We start from the raw sequence: 19,802 nt of genomic DNA on the forward strand, positions 1-19,802 counted from the left end.
AATACGTATGCTAGATATTGCTGCCAGGAGCTGACAGAAAAATACAGTGTAAAAAATGCTAATTTTTGTGCCAAATTATGTGTGCTTATGCGGGTTATCAGGTATATGGTGTTTATGCTCATAAATTTATTCTACTGGCTGAAATATTCCTTTATTCTAGAATGCATTTCTGCATGTTTATGTACATTTACATACATATATGTGTAAATTATGTAAGTAATAGCCTCTCTGACCACTGGTTTGAGGCATTTTTTTAGCTCCTGACAACTGCTCTAAAATACGAATCTAAGCACCACAATGTGCATGGATACATTGGCTAAAATAGAGCTGAGTACAGTGCATGGGAAATGGGAAAAGGAAAAATGCTGCACTGTTTTCTGCTCATGTGCATGAGACCTTTGTAACTTTTTTTTTAAATACCAGTTAGTTCTCAAATTCTTGATTAAAAAAAAAACAAATATACCAGTTAGTGAAGGAAGAGGGTGGTCCTTCATCTGTATTTACAGTACACTCTAGGACAAAATCAGGCTACTGTGGGTACTGGAAAATATACCCAGGCCCTCAGGTATTTTGGAGTTGCTTGCACATCCTACCCATCAATACATATATGTTACAAAAGGATTACAAGTGTTAGAATAGAAAAAACACATATATATGATCTGCTTTTAGTACTAGGCACCCCGAAACATTTATATAATGGAAACTTTCCCTCATGGGTTTTTTTAGCAGCCAAGAAGTTCAGAGGTTGTTAATTAAAAATTCTTTATTTGTCAAAAAGCAATTTAGTAATTACATAGGAGTTGTAAAAAAAATTACAAGTGTTAAGAGAGGTAGAATATAAGCATATGCTAAAATGCTCTTCCTTTTCCAGAATTTGTTTATATGCTTGTGAATGTCATCCTGTGGTTTGAATTATACTTCAGGTTTCTCTTTTTTAGGCCACCCCTAGATTTAAGGTGGTTTTCCTGCCCATCTAATAAGAATTGGATTAGGAAGTAACTGTCAGTCTAGTACAATCTCTGCAAGCACCTCCAGCTGATCAATCTAATAGGAAAAACGATTGTCTGAATAGATTTTTTCTATTGTTTCCAAAGATAAGGCTGGCACTAGGGGTGTCTGCTTGGTTTAAAAACACAGATGTTCCACCAAAATTAAAGTGTATGAATATAGAAATATACCTCTTTGTTTCTTTCTTATATCTCTCAACTATTATCCCATGCCAATAACTAGGCTAAGGCTACCCACAGATGCAAGATGATAGTGGATCCGCAAAATGAGTGGATTGGGTGATTATCTTGTAATTGTGTTATACACATACACACACACAACAGCTGGTCGGACAGTCAGGGGAACAGTCAGGCTGTACTGATCACTGTGATAAGCAGTGCTGGCAGCATCTGCCTTTCCTGCTGTGGTGCCACACTGAGGTCTGATCATTCTCTAATATTTGTGAACACTTTAAGGGCACATTTTTCACTTGCTTGGACCCATTAAAGCACCCATCACTTCAATTTGCTTTCTTGATGCTTCTGTGATGCTTCGCTGATGCTTTGGCGGTGCTTCGATTATGCTTCAGTAGTGCTTTTATGAAGCTTTAAAGTGATTGTAAGGGTTTGTTTTTTGTTTTTTTTTTAAATAACAAACATATCATACTTACCTCCACTGTGCAGCTTGTTTAGCACAAAGTAACCACAAACATTGCGGCTCCTCCCCACATCAGTTAAACCCCTAGGAGAAGCACTCTCCCGAGGGGGATTACCTTGCGGGCGCGCTCCCGAGTCCAGCATTCGGCGTCCATAGCTGCCAAATGTATGATTCGGCCCCGACGCCCGCGTCATTGGATTTGATTGACAGCAGCGGGAGCCAATGGCTGCGCTGCTATCAATCTATCCAATTAAGAGCCGAGAACCCCGGGCAGAGGGACAGCGCGTCCCTGCCTGGTCAAGTTCCAGGGCTCAGGTAAGTAAAACGGGGGGGCTGGGGGGCCGGTCACTGCCAGGTGTTTTTTCACCTTAATGCATAGGATGCATTAAAGTGAAAAAACACGAAGACTTACAACCGCTTTAATGAAGCTTGGCAAGTGCCCAGTGTGTCTGTTGATGTTCAATTTGTTTTAAAGGGGCCCAGTAGAACCCCAGCTCAGCAGTACCCTGACTCAGCAGATCCTCAGCTGAATAGTAACCCCTAGCTTTGCTGATCCACAGCTCAGTAGTAGCCCCCACCTCTGCTGATCCCCTGGTTTGCTGATCCTCCTCTCTCTCTGGTCCCCACACACTTCCCACACTTATATTGCTCCAATGCTGCGCACCATGTGTGACATTGCTAGTTTCTCCTGCTCCCATTCCCCAGCTTTGCTGATTCTCTGCCGTTCAGTCCTCTCTCTCCGTTCCCCGCTCACCTTCCGTTATAGCGTTCCTATGTTTTAAACCATGTGTGCCATCTGCTAGTTGCTCCTGCTCTGGTCCGGACCCTGCTCACCTTCCTGCTGCTCCTCGCTGCACACGATATGTGACGTCTGCACCAGACACTTCTGGAATATATACACATGAACTGAAAGTGACTGCTGATGTCTTTCCAGTTCACTTGTTGATTTACCAGTGCATCCTGGGATATCTCATACCTGCAATACCTCTACCTTTATAAAAGCGCGCCCAATGCCACATTTTGAAGCAAGTGTAAACAAGCCCTAAGACTAGTGAAGATCAATGCATTTAAACTGGCGTTTATGGAGACTCCATCCACGTAGCAAATTTGGAGGCGCTAAAGGACTAGGAATTAATTGGTATACTGTAGCATTTTATATTATGTGTAAATTTTCAGAAAACCTTCCACAATACATTTTTAAACCTCTCACAATGTGCAGAGCTAAATAACAACTAACCTTCAACAACAACTGTTGATATGTAATGCTGCGTACACATGAGCGGACTTTACGGCAGACTTGGTCCGACGATCTTTCCGACGGACTTTGTAGCGTAGGTGCGCCTTACTTACAAACGGACGGACTTGGACACACACGATCAACCAAAGTCCGACGGATTCGTACGTGATGACGTACGAACGGACTAAAACAAGGAAGTTCATAGCCAGTAGCCAATAGCTGCCCTAGCGTCGGTTTTTGTCCGTCGGACTAGCATATAGACAAGCGGACTTTTCAACCGGACTCGAGTCCGTCGGAAAGATTTGAAACATGTTTCATTTCTAGGTCCGTCGAACTTTTGGGAAAAAAAAAGTCTGCTGGAGCCCACACACGGTCGAATTGTCTGACGGACTCCGCTCCGCCAGACCAAGTCTGCCGTAAAGCCCGCTCGTGTTTACGCGGCATAATACAATTCTTCCTATGATGTCTTTGCAGAGTTAGACATTAGAATTTATGTGGTAAAACATACAATTGTATTTGGTACATTTTATACCTCTAACTTATGTACAAGGAGATTAAACTTTTTGTTCAATCGACAGTGATTTCAGAATTTTTAAACTCTCTGTATGTATGGTAAGGTACTCATCCTTTTCACCTACCATGCATGAGTCATTTGATACAATGCACAAGATAAAGAAAAGAATGGCAGCATTCAACAAAGATCGAAAAGAAACTGCCCCCATTTTCTTGTTTGTCTAGTCCATGGTCCTTCTTACGAAATTGTTTTCTCTCCATACTGTACATGGTCAGACTGTTACACATTATAGCACTATGGGTTAGCAATGTGACTGATATATGTAGTTCTGATTTGATGCAGTGTTTAGGAGTGTATCCAGGTTTTAGAATGGTGCAGGAAAAACGTGGCCTGGGTTAAGAACATTAAAATATGTAATTATAATAAGAGCAGTATTCCTAGACACAGTTCACAAACCTTGATGTAATGTGATGTGTTGCAGTATAAATCATTACATGCTTTGCACAGGGAGTAGGACTTGGTTGTACTCAGATGTCTGTGTATTCTCATGAGACACAGCATATTTCTAAAATAATCTCCATTCTTGTTTGGAAACAGGATGAAGAAGCAACCACAGTACAAGTGAGAGAACAGGACCAAGATGTTCTGGTGCTTAGGAAAGTGCCGTCAGAGAGGCCAGCCTCCACAGCAGGGAGTGGCGAGACTGATTGGAGGTAAGAGTTTTTCCTCTAGGCATCCAGACACACACAGACAGTCAGGCTCAGGCTGACTGCAGAACACTGAGCTGGCAGATGGATTTAGCTAGCAAAGACAGATCTGGTTTGGGAATACACTGCACATTATAGGGGATGCCCTTTGTCAGTGAAACGCCACAATGGGAAGCTCAAAGCTGAGGGTCTTTGATGGCCACATGGATGAAAAGCCATCATCGGCTTTCACTGGCAGGGAGCTTCCTTTGCCCACATTTGATGTGCCTTATTTTAAATACATTGATGAGGAGGATGAGGAAGACGAGTGGAGCAGCCGCTCGCAATCCTCTACCGAGGATGACTCTGTGGACTCTCTGCTTTCTGACAGGTACATGGTGGTGTCTGGGACTCCGGAGAAGATTTTGGAGCATCTCCTGAATGACCTGCACCTGGATGAGGTACAAGACAAAGAGACAGGTACGATACAAAACACAGCTGTGACTGCTTTGCTTCTTTTCAGATGCCAGCTGCAAAGAAGATATGCATGTAACAATATGGACAGCGGATACAGCATTTCTTTATTACACTAGGTTGACAAAAGATGGTGTAGTTATCATAACAAACTACTACTGTGTCAAACACATCTTAAGATGTCATTATAGCATCACATTATTCTGTGATGAGCAACCCAGTACAGAGGAATGTTTGGTTTGTAAAACAATACTACTGATACTTATGTCAATTGTATCCCACCACATAATCTTTTACCAAAGCCACAGAAGGAAATAAAAGCTGCTGCAGAACCTCTTTAGGTAAACATGTTTGCATCATATCAGATCATCTTGACCTTACAGACTTCCTTAATATGGACTATCTGTAGCACTTTAATTTTCCTGTCTAACAGTAATGCCAGTAAAGTGCCATGTATGTTAGCGCTGTTTCTAAAAGGTAAAGATTAAGGCCTCATTGTCTCTTACTGACACTAGCAAGCTCATTGAAAAAGGCAGTACATAGAGATAAATTTGAAAGTTCTATAATCCATAGTATGCAATCAGATTCACCTTTCATCATGTCAGAGGGATCAAATCAATGAAAAAAGGTGGTCTAGTTAAATAAAGCAGAAGTGCAGTAATCTATATCAACTAAGCTTTTCTTTTACACCAATTAAAGGTGAAAAATGGTTGCTGTAGTTTACTACAATTTCAACATTTCTATTAACGCTATTAAAAAGTTGAATGGTTATATCGCAATCTATTTAGATTGTAAGTTCATGTGGATGGGGTTTTCTTCTCCTCCTTTGTCAAGTGTTTGTACTTTTTTGTTTGGATTCTGAAAACCTTGTAATGTTGTATAGTGCTGCAAATCATACTAGTTCTCTATGAATGATGCATAAAAATATGTATACATAAAGGATCATATAATGTGTTTGAAGTAAGATAGGCAGTCAGTATGCAGTTATGTTTATACTCCATCCTGCTGATGAGTCTGCAGTGCAAAGGTGCAAGATTACATTGCTGCTCTCTCCAGGAATTCCATACAGCCAGCATCAAGGATGTCAGCGCTTGCACAGGTCATAGAGTGGATTTAGAGAGTGCATGTCCTGTGTCTTCTGTCATTTCATTATCTTCTGTACAACATCTGTATTGACTGGAAGCTGTCATGCTTGCAAATTAACTTGTAAACCTGTGAAGCTTGCTTTTCCTGCATGTGTCTTAAAGAGCTGTGGATCAACCAAAGCGGGAGCTTATAGTGATCTCTTTGTGAGAAAATACTAATCTCAAAAGTGAGATGCTTAATTTACAGGATGACAAAAGAAACCTGCAAAGTTTCAAAGAAAAACTTGAGCTGTTCTGTTGTCTATAAGGCATCATTCCCTGCTAGCAAGCTGCTCCAGCTGATCATAGTGTTTAGATTTGTTTCTGTCAACCCCCTAGCGACTGTTTCGGAGCAATGGCAGTGACAACAAAAGCTAAACACGATTAATTATTAAATAGCAGCTTTTCCTACATTAATCTCTGTACGCTTTGGTTTTTCATTCATTAATGTTAATGTTAGAACATGTGAGAAGTATTTGTAGTTATTTCTTTGTGTGCATGATTGCAGCAAAATGAGTCCGGTGATGTAATGACAGCATTTTATTGTATTATTTGTGGTTCAGGTAAGGTGACAGCCTCTTCTGGATGGTTAATAAACAATTTGGAGAGATAAAATTGGCAGCATCACTGGAGAGGAGCTGGCAGTCGGGCAACCCCCTCAGCTTTTCATTATCTGCGTTATCCTTTATTGTCTATTGTTTAGCTCAGGCCATCTCTGGAGAAACTGTTGTAGATTCTGCTGCATGTTGGCTTTCCTCTGTGTCTTGCATCTGCTATTCTTCCCTGCACTTTTCTGAATGGCAAACCATTCAAACATACCCTGTTTGACAGACAACCATGTTCGGTTGTTCATTTCTTACAGTTTCAGTGGGAGAACTAATACTGTAGTTTAATCATGACTGTAATGTAGCCCAGATTTTTTTTTAAATGCAAGCTAAGACTTCTAATTTTAATGTTGGATGATTTTTATTTAGGATGAACAGTGTCCTCCCAGCACTGTGGTTTTTCAGGAAGTGCTTTGTTGGTTTGGGTTCTGGAATGCAGCAGTACATACTTTGTGTTGTATGGTGAACACAGACCAGAGTGGAGTGGTCCCCCTTTAGAAATAGGATTACAAAATGATGATATGCGTAGATAGACTGCCCTCTGCTACCCGTGGGAAATAACAGGACAAATCAGTGCAGGAAACATCCCTCCATTTTTCTGTATTCCTGACAGAGATTGAGTAGCTGGGAATATCCTAACTAAATTACTCTCTATAATTGCCACCACTAAATTCCCTTAAATCTTTAGTGTTAAAGGTTGAGTCCATCCAAAAGATGGTATATCAGGTGTGTTTTGGTCGGCTGTATCACATGTTGACTTTATCTAGGGACAAGATGTTCCTCCATAAGTTCCTGTCTTTGGATGTTGTCACACATCCTGTGTTATTAACAGAAAAATAAAATAGGTAAAATAGTGATATTTGTTAATCACAGACATTTAGTGAAAAACACAGGAGTCCATTACAAAGAGAAGTACCATTCATCTGATTAAAAGGAAAACTCTATGGAAATGTTATGTTGGATGTCTTTTGCTGAGAGTTCTCTTTGTGAAAATTCTCGATGCCTGGCTATTTATACTGATCCAATATCTTCAATACATTAAATCTCTGACCTGGAGCAAGCATGTTTAGCAGAGTTTCTGACTTCATTCTGACTTTACATGCTGTATGCTTGTTCTGCAACCCAAAGTAATGAAGCCAATGGCAGCCGGGGAGCTAGCAAACTCAGAAGGAAGTAAGCAGTTGTGGATCCCTTGTTGCCCTAAGTACAGTTTTTTTCCTCTTAAAGTGGAGTTCCACCCACTTTTACAACTCTTCAGCATCCCTCACTAAACTGTGCACTGTAAACGAATTGGATATTTTTTTTATTTTTTTTTCTCAGCACCTACTGTATATCTGCTGTATTCATTTTTCACTTCCTCCTCCCTGGCCGTGGCCCATTGCATCATTTCCTGTTTGCAATGCCTTCTGGGAAGGGGCGGCAACTTCCTCTGACACTGCCGTTGCTATGGAAACCTGACCTGAAACCTATTACACTGCTTGTGCTGCACTGAGCATGTGCGAGATCTGCAAGGATGAGATCCAGGAAGAAATACAGTCTGGCTTCAGATGCCCACACTTAAGATGGCCACGGCCTGCTGGAAGTTTATAGAATAACAAACTACTGCTATAAACTAACAAAGCAGACCTTAGTTTACAGACTAACCATACTAGAATACATTAAGCTTGTGTATTATAGGGGTATTTTTATTTAAAAAGTATAATTTCGGCTGGAACACCACATTTAGTTTTAGATGGAATTACAATTTAGTCATCATTAATCATGCCCTAAGATGGCCCTATGTCCATTATATTGTAACAAAAATGGAAATTGAAATGCCATATCACTGCTAAGAGGTCCAGATACAACTTTATTCCACTAAAAGTCAGAGGGACAATTCAATAAAAAGCCAGCATGTTTCAGGGGTCCCCCTTAATCATGATAGACTAGAAGGGAATTGGACCTTAAGTATTATTTCTTCCAAAGTGATAACAAGTACAGGCCTGGTCAGCAGCTGGTTTGTTTTTGGTTCTTCGTGTAGGGTATGAAGGTACACACCAAATTCAAAGCAACGTAAGACCTCTAGATTGGTTGCAAATTTAGTATTTAGGTCTATTCTACTCATAGGGTGATTGTTAGATGAGAAGTGAATAAGTCAAAAGATCCCTATTTCTGAGGAGGGTAAAGAACCGAGGGTCTGCGAGGCTGTGTCGGAAGTCTGCTGAGCCTACTATAGGAAGCATTGGGCCTCGGTGATGATGAAAGAAATGTAGACCAGAACGCAGCCCCTAGTTTTCTGCAACAAGGCACCTACAAGTGGGTTTTGGTTGATAACTGATAAGTCCAGGTTGCTAGGGAGCATGGAAGCCCAGTCAGTGCTGACTCAATTAGTGCTTGTTATAGTCTGACTTGAAACCCTGGGTCAAACTAGATGTACACCAGTTAGCCAGTTTGGTTAGCTGGATTTCCCCATGGTATTTAACTGGGTCTGGGAAACCTATTTCCCCTTTCAGCTTTGGAAGAGTCAGAATAGATATTTTTCATCTAGTTGGTTTTCCTGCCAGGTGTCTCAGATCTCGCAAGAACCCTGTAAGGTGTTTCACTGGGAGGGATTGAAGAAGTAATGGCAAAGAATTGGAGAAGCTTGGCAGAATATTCATCTATCACTGTTATGGCTAAACCACGTAAACTTCTCCTGTTCAGATGCTGCATCTGTCCCTTGCCACCTCTAAGAACGAGAACTGAGAAATAAAAGACTGCTGATCGCTCAGTTCTCGGTCTTCAGTGAGCAGAGAACCGGTGACTGTCAGTCATCGGCTCTCTGCTCTACCCCTCCTGCGCTCACTGGAGCCCAGGGTTGTGCACGGTGCAAAAGCAGCTGGCTCAAGCTTTCAGCGGTGTGCTGTGAGGCTGAGAGAACAGTGGGCTTTAGCCCGCTGTTGGCTGAATACGGGTCACAAGAGTGCAGAATGAAGTGCACTCCTGTGATCCCCAGGAAAATTAGGGTCAAAGTGTTTTGGCTCTACTTATCCTTTAAAGCAAAACTACAGCCAGAATGGCAAGATAAAAAAATTAATATCCCATTAAAAGAAAGAATAACAAACCCAGCTTTGGCTGCAAAAATCTCTGTAAGTACAGAGATTGTCCACAAAGTACTACTGGGTGTTTTCTGTCTGATGGCTAGCATCATTCAACCCACTTCCTCTGAGGACAGATAATCCGGGGGCCCACCCCGGCCTATAACTGGGCTCATCTCTCTGTCACTCTGCCCTTTCCTGAACTGATTGGCACTTTGTGCTGATTCTTCCTCCCACACTCTAGCCTTGCTGTACATGGACCACAAGTAGCTGATGCCAGGCAAAAGTCAGGTACTTACATGGCTTCCATATAAAAACTATGTTTACTTGTGTATTAATGGTTATAGAGCTGCATTAATGTGTGTCTTTCATATTTGCCTATAATTCACCTTTCAGAAGCTTAAAATGCCTCAAATCATTTCATTGCTACATTTTACCTTCCTTGAAAGAGCCAAATTTCCCTTCCTTTGTAAATCATTTGCTCCCCCAACCCCCCCCCCCCCACCACTGCCTCCTTATTTCAAATTGACCTTGCCAGGTATGGAAGCACATTCATCCCAGCGTCGTCAGTTTGCATCTTTGCCTTCTGCTTGGGAGCACAGCCTGCCTGTACTGCAGTGGTCAGACTTGTATTGACCCCCCCCCCCCGCATAGCTCTTCATTTGGGAAGCCCATTGCACTGCTGTTTCTCTGCAATCTGCTGTCTCAACCCCCAACTGTCTAACCAACTTATGCAGCTGAGAACAGAGGGCATGTGATCACTTATTTATAGAACACAATGTAGTGCATCCAGAAAGTATTCACAGCTCTTCACTTTTTACACATTTTTTTATGTTACAGCCTTTTTTCAAAATTGATTAAATTGATTATTTTCCTCAATTATACAAACAATACCCCATAATGACAACATGAAAGAAATTTGTTTGAAATCTTTGCAAATTTATTAACAATAAAAAAGTGAAAAAAATCACATGTACATAAGTATTTACAGCCTTTGCTCAGTACTTTGTTGAAGCACCCTTAGCACCAATTGCAGCCTCAAGTCTATTTGAGTATGATGCTACAAGCTTGGCACACCTATTTTTGGGCAGTTTCTCCCAATTTCTTTGCAGGACCTCTCAAGCTCCATCAGGTTGGATGGGGAATGTCTGTGCACAACCATTTTCAGATCTCTCCAGAGATGTTCAATCCAGTTCAAGTCTGGGCTCTGGCTGGGTCACTGAAGGACATTCACAGAGTTGTCCCATAGCCACTCCTTTGTTATCTTGGCTGTGTGCTTTGGGTCATTGTCCTGTTGGAAGATGAACCTTCTCCACAGTCTGATGTCCAGAGCACTCTGGAGCAGGTTTTCATTAAGGATGTCTCTGTACATTGCTGCATTCATCTTTCCCTTGATCCTGACTAGTCTCCCAGTTCCTGCTGCTGAAAAACATCCCCACAGCATGATGCTGCCACCACCATGCTTTACTGTAGGGATGGTATTGGCCAGGTGATACCTGGTTTTCTCCAGACGCTTGCCATTCAAGACAAATAGAGTTCAATCTGTGTTTCATCAGACCAGAGTCCTTCAGGTGCTTTTTGGCAAACTCCAGGCGGGCTGTCATGTGCATTTTACTTCCGTCTGGCCACTCTACATACAGGCCTGATTGGTGGAGTGCTGCAGAGATGGTTGTTCTTCTGGAAGATTCTCCCCCCTCCACAGAGAAACGCTGTTCTTGGTCACCTCCCTGACTAAGGCCCTTCTCCCCCAATCACTCAGTTTGGCTGGGCAGCCTGCTCTAGGAAGAGTACTGGTGGTTCCAATCTTCTATCACTTACGGATGATGGAGGCCACTGTGCTCATTGGAACCTTCAATGCTGCAGAAATGTTTTTGTACCCTTCCCCATATTTGTGCCTCGATACAATTTTGTCTCAGAGGTCTACAGACAATTCCTTGGACTTCATGGTTTGGTTTGTGTTCTGTCATGCACTGTTAACCCTGGGACCTTATATAGACAGGTGTGTGCCTTTCCAAATCATGTCCAATCAACTGAATTTACCACCAGTGGACTCCAATCAAGTTGTAGAAACATCTCAAGGATGATCAGTGGAAACAGGATGCACCTCAGCTCAATTTTGACTGTCATGGCAAGGGCCGTGATGTTATGTTATGTACATGTGATTTTTTTTTTTTTTTTTTTTTTAATACATTTGAAAAGATTTTATATAAATGTCTTTCATTTTGTCATTATGGGGTATTATTTGTAGAATTTTGAGGAAAATAATGACTTTAATCCATTTTGGAATAAGGCTGTAACATAAGAAAATGTGCAAAAAGTGAAGCGCTGTGAATACTTTCCGGATGCAATGTATATATATATGTGCAGTGGGGCAAAAAAGTATTTAGTCAGTCACCAATTCTGCAAGTTCTCCCACTTAAAAAGATGAGAGAGGCCAGTAGTTGTCATCATAGGTATACCTCAACTATGAGAGACAAAACTTGGAAACAAATCCAGACAATCACATTGTCTGATTTTTGAAAGAATTTATTTGCAAATTATGGTGGAAAATAAGTATTTGGTCGCCTACAAACAAGCAAGATTTCTGGCTCTCACAGACCTGTATCTTCTTCTTTAAGAGGCTCCTCTGTCCTCCACTCATTACCTGTATTAATGGTACCTGTTTGAACTTGTGATCAGTATAAAAGACACCTGTCCACAACCTTAAACAGTCACACTCCAAACTCCACTATGGTGAAGACCAAAGAGCCGTCGAAAGACACCAGAAACAAAATTGTAGACCTGCACCAGGCTGGGAAGACTGAATCTGCAATAGGCAAGCAGCTTGGTGTGAAGAAATCAACTGTGGGAGCAATAATTAGAAAATGGAAGACATATTAGACCACTGATAATCTCCCTCAATCTGGGGCTCCAAGCAAGATCTCACCCTGTGGGGTCAAAATGATCACAGGAACGGTGAGCAAAAATCCCAGAACCACACGGGGGACCTAGTGAATGACCTGCAGAGAGCTGGGACCAACGTAACAAAGGCTACCATCAGTAACACACTACGCTGCTAGGGACTCAGATCCTACAGTGCCAGACGTGTCCCCCTGCTTAAACCAGTACATGTCGGGCCCATCTGAGGTTTGCTAGAGAGCGATGGATGATCCAGAAGAGGATTGGGAGAATGTCATATGGTCAGATGAAACCAAAGTAGAACTATTTGGTAGAAACACAACTCGTCGTGTTTGGAGGAGAGAGAATGCTGAGTTACAACCAAAGAACACCATACCTACTGTGAAGCATGGGGGTGGCAACATCATGCTTTGGGGCTGTTTCTCTGCAAAGGGAACAGGATGACTGATCCGTGTACATGAAAGAATGAATGGGGCAATGTATCATGAGATTTTGAGTGCAAACTTCCTCCCATCAGCAAGGGCATTGAAGATGAAACATGGCTGGATCTTTCAGCATGACAATGATCCCAAACACACGGCCCGGGCAATGAAGTAGTGGCTTCGTAAGAAGCATTTCAAGGTCCTGGAGTGGCCTAGCTAGTCTCCAGATCTCAAACCCATAGAAAACCTTTGGAGGGAGTTGAAAGTCTGTGTTGCCCAGTGACAGCCCCAAAACATCACTGCTCTAGAGGAGATCTGCATGGGGGAATGGGACAACATACCAGCAACAGTGTGTGACAACCTTGTGAACACTTACAGAAAACATTTGATCTCTGTCATTGCCAACAAAGGATACATAACAAAGTATTGAGATGAACTTTTGATATTGACCAAATACTTATTTTCCACCATAATTTGCAAATAAATTCTTTTCAAAATCAGACAATGTGATTGTCTGCATTTGTTTCCACATTTTGTCTCTCATAGTTGAGGTATTGCTATGATGAAAATTACAGGCCTCACTCATCTTTTTAAGTGGGAGAACTTGCATAATTGGTGGCTGACTAAATACTTTTTTGCCCCACTGTATGTGTATATATATATATATATATATATATATATATATATATATACATGTATGTGTGTGTGTGTGTGTGTATATATATATATATATATATATATATATATATATACATACAGTAAAACCTTGGATTGAGAGTAACTTGGTTTGAGAGTGTTTTGTAAGACAAGCTATTTTTTTTTATAAATCTTGACTTGATAAACAGGCAATATCTTGATATACACAACAGCGTCATAAAAGAGAAGAGAGGCGCCTCTAAGTGTAGCAATATTGTTACATTTAATGAGGGTACAACATTTAGCAACTCACATGGTTGATTATTAACCACTTCCATACCGGGCCTATTCTGGCACTTCTCTCCTACATGTAAAAATCATTTTTTTTTGCTAGAAAATTACTCAAAAACCCCAAACATTATATGTTTTTTTTAGAAGACACCCTAGGGAATAAAATGGCGGTCGGTGCAACTTTTTATGTTACCAGTTAAGAGTTACAGAGGAGGTCTAGTGCTAGTATTGTTGCTCTCGCTCTAACGCACGCGACGATACCTCACGTGTGGTTTGAACTGCGTTTACATATGTGGGTGGGACTTGCGTGTACGTTTTTTTTTTCTATTGTTTAATATACTTTATTTTTTTATTTTTACACTTTCTCTTAAAATTTGTATCACTTTTATTGGTATTACAAGGAATGTAAACATCCCTTGTAATAGGAAGAGTGCGTGACAAGTCCTCTTTATGGAGAGATGTGGGGTCTATAAGGCTGGAAAGCATGAGATAAAAAAAAATTACGATCCCATGCTTTCCAGCCACGATCGTGGCTTTGTTTACAACCGCGGCCCAGACGTGATGTCATAACGTCGCACCCGGGCCTCCGACTGTCATAGAGATGACTGGTGACCAACTGGTCACCTGAAATCTTTATGCTCGTCATCCGGCGGTGGGTTCTTTCTCCGGGTCCCCGATGGCACAGGAGAGCCCAGAGAAGCACCGGAAGGCGGCGAAAGGGAAGGGAGCACTGCCACTATGATTGTTGTTACAGTGCACAGAATCGCTGGCTCTAAAAGATGATACCTGAATGAAAGTTAAAGACGTCATATGATGTCCTTGGGCTGGAAGTGGTTAAAACAGGCACATCTAAGTATGCAGGCATTCGGGGTAAAGCTGTCCACATAGTCCATTTTCCGCACCGCCAGCAACGTCATCCCTTCCATGCTGCGCTCCACGAGCACTTCAAGCCTCGATTTCAGATCGCTCTACTGCAGGGTAGTCTTCCCGGTCATGATTGCAGACTGACAGCGGTAAGAGCCGGTGGTGCAGAGGATGGTCTATGTGGAAAGCTTTACCCCGGACGCCTGCATACTTATATGTGCCTCTTTTAACCACTTCAGCCCTGGACCATTTGGGTGGCAAAAGACCAGAGCACTTTTTGCGATTCGGCATTGCGTCGCTTTAACTGACAATTGTGACAATTCCCAAACAAAATTGACGTCCTTTTTTTCCCACAAATAGAGCTTTCTTTTGGTGGTATTTGATCACCTCTGTGTTTTTTATTTTTTGCGCTATAAACAAAAAAATAGCGACAATTTTAAAAAAACGCATTATTTTTTACTTTTTGCTATAATAAATATCCCCAAAAAATATATTAAAAAATGTATTTTCCTCAGTTTAGGCCGATACGTATTCTTCTACATATTTTTGGTAAAAAAAATCACCATAAGCGTTTATTGATTGGTTTGCGCAAAAGTTATAGCGTCTACAAAATAGGGGATAGTTTTATGGCATATTTTTTTTTTTACTAGTAATGGCGGCGATCAGCGATTTTTATCGTGACTGCGACATTATGGCGGACAGATCAGACACATTTGGCGCTATTTTGGGACCATTCACATTTATACAGCGATCAGTGCGATTAAAAATGCATTGATTACTGTGTAAATGTGACTGGCAGTGAAGGGGTTAACCACTATGGGGCGCTGTAGGGGTTAAGTGTGTCCTAGGGAGTGATTCTAACTGTGGGGGGGAGGCGCTATATGTGACACGGCACTGATCACCGCTCCTGATTACAGGGAGCAGTGATCAGTGTCAGTGTCACTAGGCAGAACGGGGAAATGCTTGTGTACATCAGCATTTCCCCATTCTTCCTCTCCGTGAAACGATCGCGGGTATCCCCACGGACATCGAGTCCGTGGGACCAGTGATCACACTCACGGAGCTCGCGGTGCGCGAGCCTGCCCGCAAGCCGCTTCTTAAAGGGCACCGTACAGGTACGTTAATATGCCTGTATGTGCCCTTCTGTGACGTATATCAGCGTGAGCCGGTCGGCAAGCGGTTAATCATCAACCATGTGGGTTGCTAAATGTTGTACCTTCATTAAATGTAACCATATTGCTACACTTAGAGGTGCATCTCTTCTCTTTTATACTCTGTAGCTCCTGCTGGATTTTGCTTCTAATCCCCTTGTGGTGGCTGCAATTTGTAGATGGACATTTTATGGTTACACAATCTATCACATTGCTATATTATTTTTATATGGACTATAAACTGAAGGACTTATGAATAAACGGTCGTGGAATGAATCAGCTGAGTTTACATGATTTCTTATGGGGAAATTCGCTTTCATATAGGAGTGCTCATATTTATACTTTAAAGTGATTGTACAGTCCTCTCCTCCTTTCCCACTGGTGCCCGCTTAGCAAGCCCAGTGCTGAGGGGGCACCCATGTGGGTGCATTCCTGAGACGCGCTATGTGCATCCACAGACACCCACAGAGTGGCTCAGCCATGCCCCCTGCTCCCTCCAACAGGATTTGACTGACAGCAGCAGGTGCCAGATAACATACTAGCACATTATGACAGACTTACCCAAAAAACAAAGCCCTCCTGGGTTTGCGGGCTCCGGCTAATTGAATGGGATGAGCCACCATAACGTCACTCCTGCGCATGCGCACAAGAGTCATGGCCACAACACAGAGCTCTGGATTGACGGCACATCCACTGTGCCCTCAATTCAGAGTGCAGTATGCATGAGCTGGTGACATAACCGGCTGCAAAACAAACGAATGTCTCCTAAACGGTGCAAGTTTAGGAGATATCCATTTTACCTACAAGTGAGCTTTATTATAAGCTCAACTGTAGATAAAAGACACAAAGTGGAGTTTACTACCACTTGGACTTACTTGGATAGTCTATCCCTACTGATTTATGTTGATGTACTTTTTACACTACTTGTCTTTTGTTTCCATTGTAATGCATTCTTATGATCTAACATTGAAGTGGTGTAAGGTTAGAGACCTGTCGGTTAACTGTAAAAAAGTAACATGCCGTAAAGGAATAAATGACAGAATAATTATGGGTCAGTCTAGTGCTGATGTGAGACAGTATTCCTAGAATGTTGTGGCATTTTCACAAATCTGTCTAAACACACAATTTCCAAAGTTGGTAAAAGGCAGAAACACACAGCATAATTCTTGTCTGATTTATTCTCCAAGTTATGTAGCATTCCATAGCTGTTAAAATGCTTTGTGCATAAAATAAGCTTGTAGCATTTAGAGAAAGTGAAAATTTAACACATAGTCTGACAAATGATGTGGCAGAATGAGGTTACTCTTGACAACAAAAACCTTTTTTTTTTTTTTTCTTCTTTTTTTTTAGAAACGCTATCTCATTTGTTTGTATTAGATGAAACCAATAACTTCTGCAATGCATTACAGAGTAATTAAAACGGTATCATCCCTGTACTGAAGCAGCTTACAGTATAATATACACACTGTAAGCTATCAGTGCTCTCCACCACATCATCATGCTGTCCTACTTAAAGCCTCACATTCTTATTTGTAACTTGCTCACACAGGACTGCTTAGTAAAATACTTTCATAATATTGGATGAAATAACTTTTCTCTTTTGTAGCAAAGTGTTTTTAAAATATCTTAGAAGATAAAAGTATGTTTGACATTCATGGAACAGTGCATCGTGGCAAGCCATCACTCCGTGTTAACCTTAAGCTCTCAGTGTACTGGTAGATCTTGCTTCAGTAGATAATGCAGCAAAATGGCAAAAACTAAAGCTAAAATAATTCAGTTACATTTGGATTTTCTCTGTTTCTTTCAGATTCAAAGACAGTAGGGCTTTTGCATGTCTCTCTCTCGTTTAATTGGAGTTATTTTTCTATTATTCAGTAAACTCTATTATTTAGTAAACACTGTGGTTTAAAGTGGTTTAAAACTTGACATGTGGTGCATTGCAAAAATGTTTAAAGGTACACTATAGTCAGAATTACAAATTTAAAACTTGAGATGCATACAGGAAACAGTCTTTCTGCTCCTTAGATTATTATATTATACCCAAAACTGTTGATTTGAGAACACATGCTTGTGCTTTTGCAGAGCTGTTTCTAAACACACCCCTGCAAATTCTTTGCTGTCTCTTACACAAACCAGTACTGCTCGAGCGTAAAACATTTCTAGGAACCTCTTTGAGAAATGAGAAAACGTTGAGAGTAGTCAAGCCATGAACAGCTCATTAGTTTTTACTAGCATCATACAGGCACTTAATAAATGTAATGTATAAGTGTGGTTATGGGGTAGTGCATACAATTGTTTGTGAGTAGAAAGCTTATGATCTGTCCATAGCCATCAGGTATACAGTACACATCGCCTTGAAGGTTCTCTTGGACCTATTTTTGGTAGGGTTTGTGTTTCTAAATCATTGAGTTCCTAACAGATCAGTTTTTGGCTTCGGATTGTCGTAAAGAGGACACACTGCCACATATTATGGTGGCAGTAAGCTACTGCTAAAGATCTAAATCCCATGATGGGATTTGAATTAACAAATACTCATTTATTTTTAAAATCTGATATTTGTTTAGAGTTGGTTGCCTAAAGATGAAATTAAATTTTTGTATGGGCAGAAGCAAGTAAAGCTGGCCATACATTTAGATACTGTCACTTTAGAAAGTGTTTCCTCCACCAAACAATCCCACCCCTTATTCATTGAAGGTCAGGCTGTTTCTCCATTGCTGCCTGTGCCAGGTTGTCTTTCTTCATCCTTTGTTATATCATAGAGATTATTAGAAATTTGAAAGAAATGTTTCGATTCACCAAATCCTTCCCAAGTCATATCCTGAGGTTTGTTGACACGATAGTCCACACGGCACGCAAAGGAACTGTTTCACGATTGCTCTGAAAACATTTTGGCATACTATTCTGAGCTGGGTTCACACTGCTGCCGGATGCAGCTGACAGCAGGGGTCCAGTGCGTCCCTGTTCTCCGTTTCAGGGATGAATCAGGGCCCAGTTTTTGCCTGAATTCCGCCCTGAAACTGAGCCAAATACGCACAGGACTCCAGTGCAAGCAGCTCCGCAGCCGCCAAACAGATATATGAACCAGCTCCATAGAGAGCCAGTCACAATCTCCTGTCATGCAAATTAAATGTGGTGAAAATCGCATCTAATTCGCACTAGTGTGAACCCAGCCTGAGACTAACTATGACCATCTTAAGGTCATAAAAAATACTATTTAATGCAGTTATGAATTTAAACTCTCAAGGAACATGCTGACAGGTAGGAGAGAGCAGAGTAATGATCTCAGCAGTCTGCTGCTGCTCCTTCTTTAATTGCAGACTGGTGGCAGGGAAGTTACCAAGTTATGCTGCTTAAATGCAGTAAAGGAAAGAGGGGTCATGGACCTGGTCATGCTGTCTCGCAGGGTTCTAAAGAAATCTAAGGACTGGATGTTGGACTGATTTGAGACCCACTTGGTAGTGACGCTGGGAACATGATGACAGCCCCAGGGACCATAGGTTTCAATAAGAAGTGAGCAGTGGCAGCTCCCATATTTCTAACCTCAAAAGTTCAGTTTATCATATTGAATGTAGAAATGTAGAGAGGTTCTATGGAACAAGAGAGAAAATATCAAAATAGCAGTTTCATTTTCCAAAGCTGCAGCATGGTATGAAATCAGCATGCTGACAGGTCATCTTTAAAGGCAATATCATTTGGTACAGATGGAGTATAGCTGCCTTAGTAAAATAAATTAATAGAGCATGCTATATTACCTTGAGGCAAAGCTTCATTCCTGTGCAATAAGTATAAGTCATTCCCTGTGAGCTTATCACCATCTGACACCACAAATACCAAAGAATCCAGCTCCACACATTGATACTGCTCTCTCCACCACCAGGGAGAACAGGCTAGGAAAGTAATTTCAAACACCAACACATCATAACACTTTGTTCCCCCTTGTAAAAACTTGATGTTTAACTGTTTTTATTGTATAACATAATAGCCTGCAGCAGAGGTAAAAGAACTTGGCGCTTTCATGTTGTTGACAGATCGGCAATCCCAACTTTTGGCTGCTTATTCAACTTTTACTTCAGTATCAATTTACTGTATCGGGTTTTAAGTTTAAAATATTTATTAAAGTGTGCCTGTGTTCCACAATTTTTACCTTTATTAACTTTATATGACATTCCTTACATAACATATGTACCAGAAAACCATACA

General features: G+C 41.3%; 1 protein-coding gene across 1 annotated transcript in view; it reads left to right on the top strand.

Moving 5' to 3' along the window:
- The window catches only part of RAPGEF5 (Rap guanine nucleotide exchange factor 5), a 505,907-nt gene that overhangs the window by 420,608 nt on the left and 65,497 nt on the right, over positions 1–19,802 (top strand). Inside the window, exons 10-11 of the mRNA XM_073630037.1 lie at positions 3,993–4,108; positions 4,473–4,561. Coding sequence (XP_073486138.1) covers positions 3,993–4,108; positions 4,473–4,561 — 205 coding nt within the window. The remainder of the gene's footprint in view (positions 1–3,992; positions 4,109–4,472; positions 4,562–19,802) is intronic.

The sequence above is a fragment of the Aquarana catesbeiana genome, linkage group LG05 (assembly GCF_042186555.1).
Source record: "Aquarana catesbeiana isolate 2022-GZ linkage group LG05, ASM4218655v1, whole genome shotgun sequence".
Lineage (NCBI taxonomy): Eukaryota > Metazoa > Chordata > Amphibia > Anura > Ranidae > Aquarana > Aquarana catesbeiana.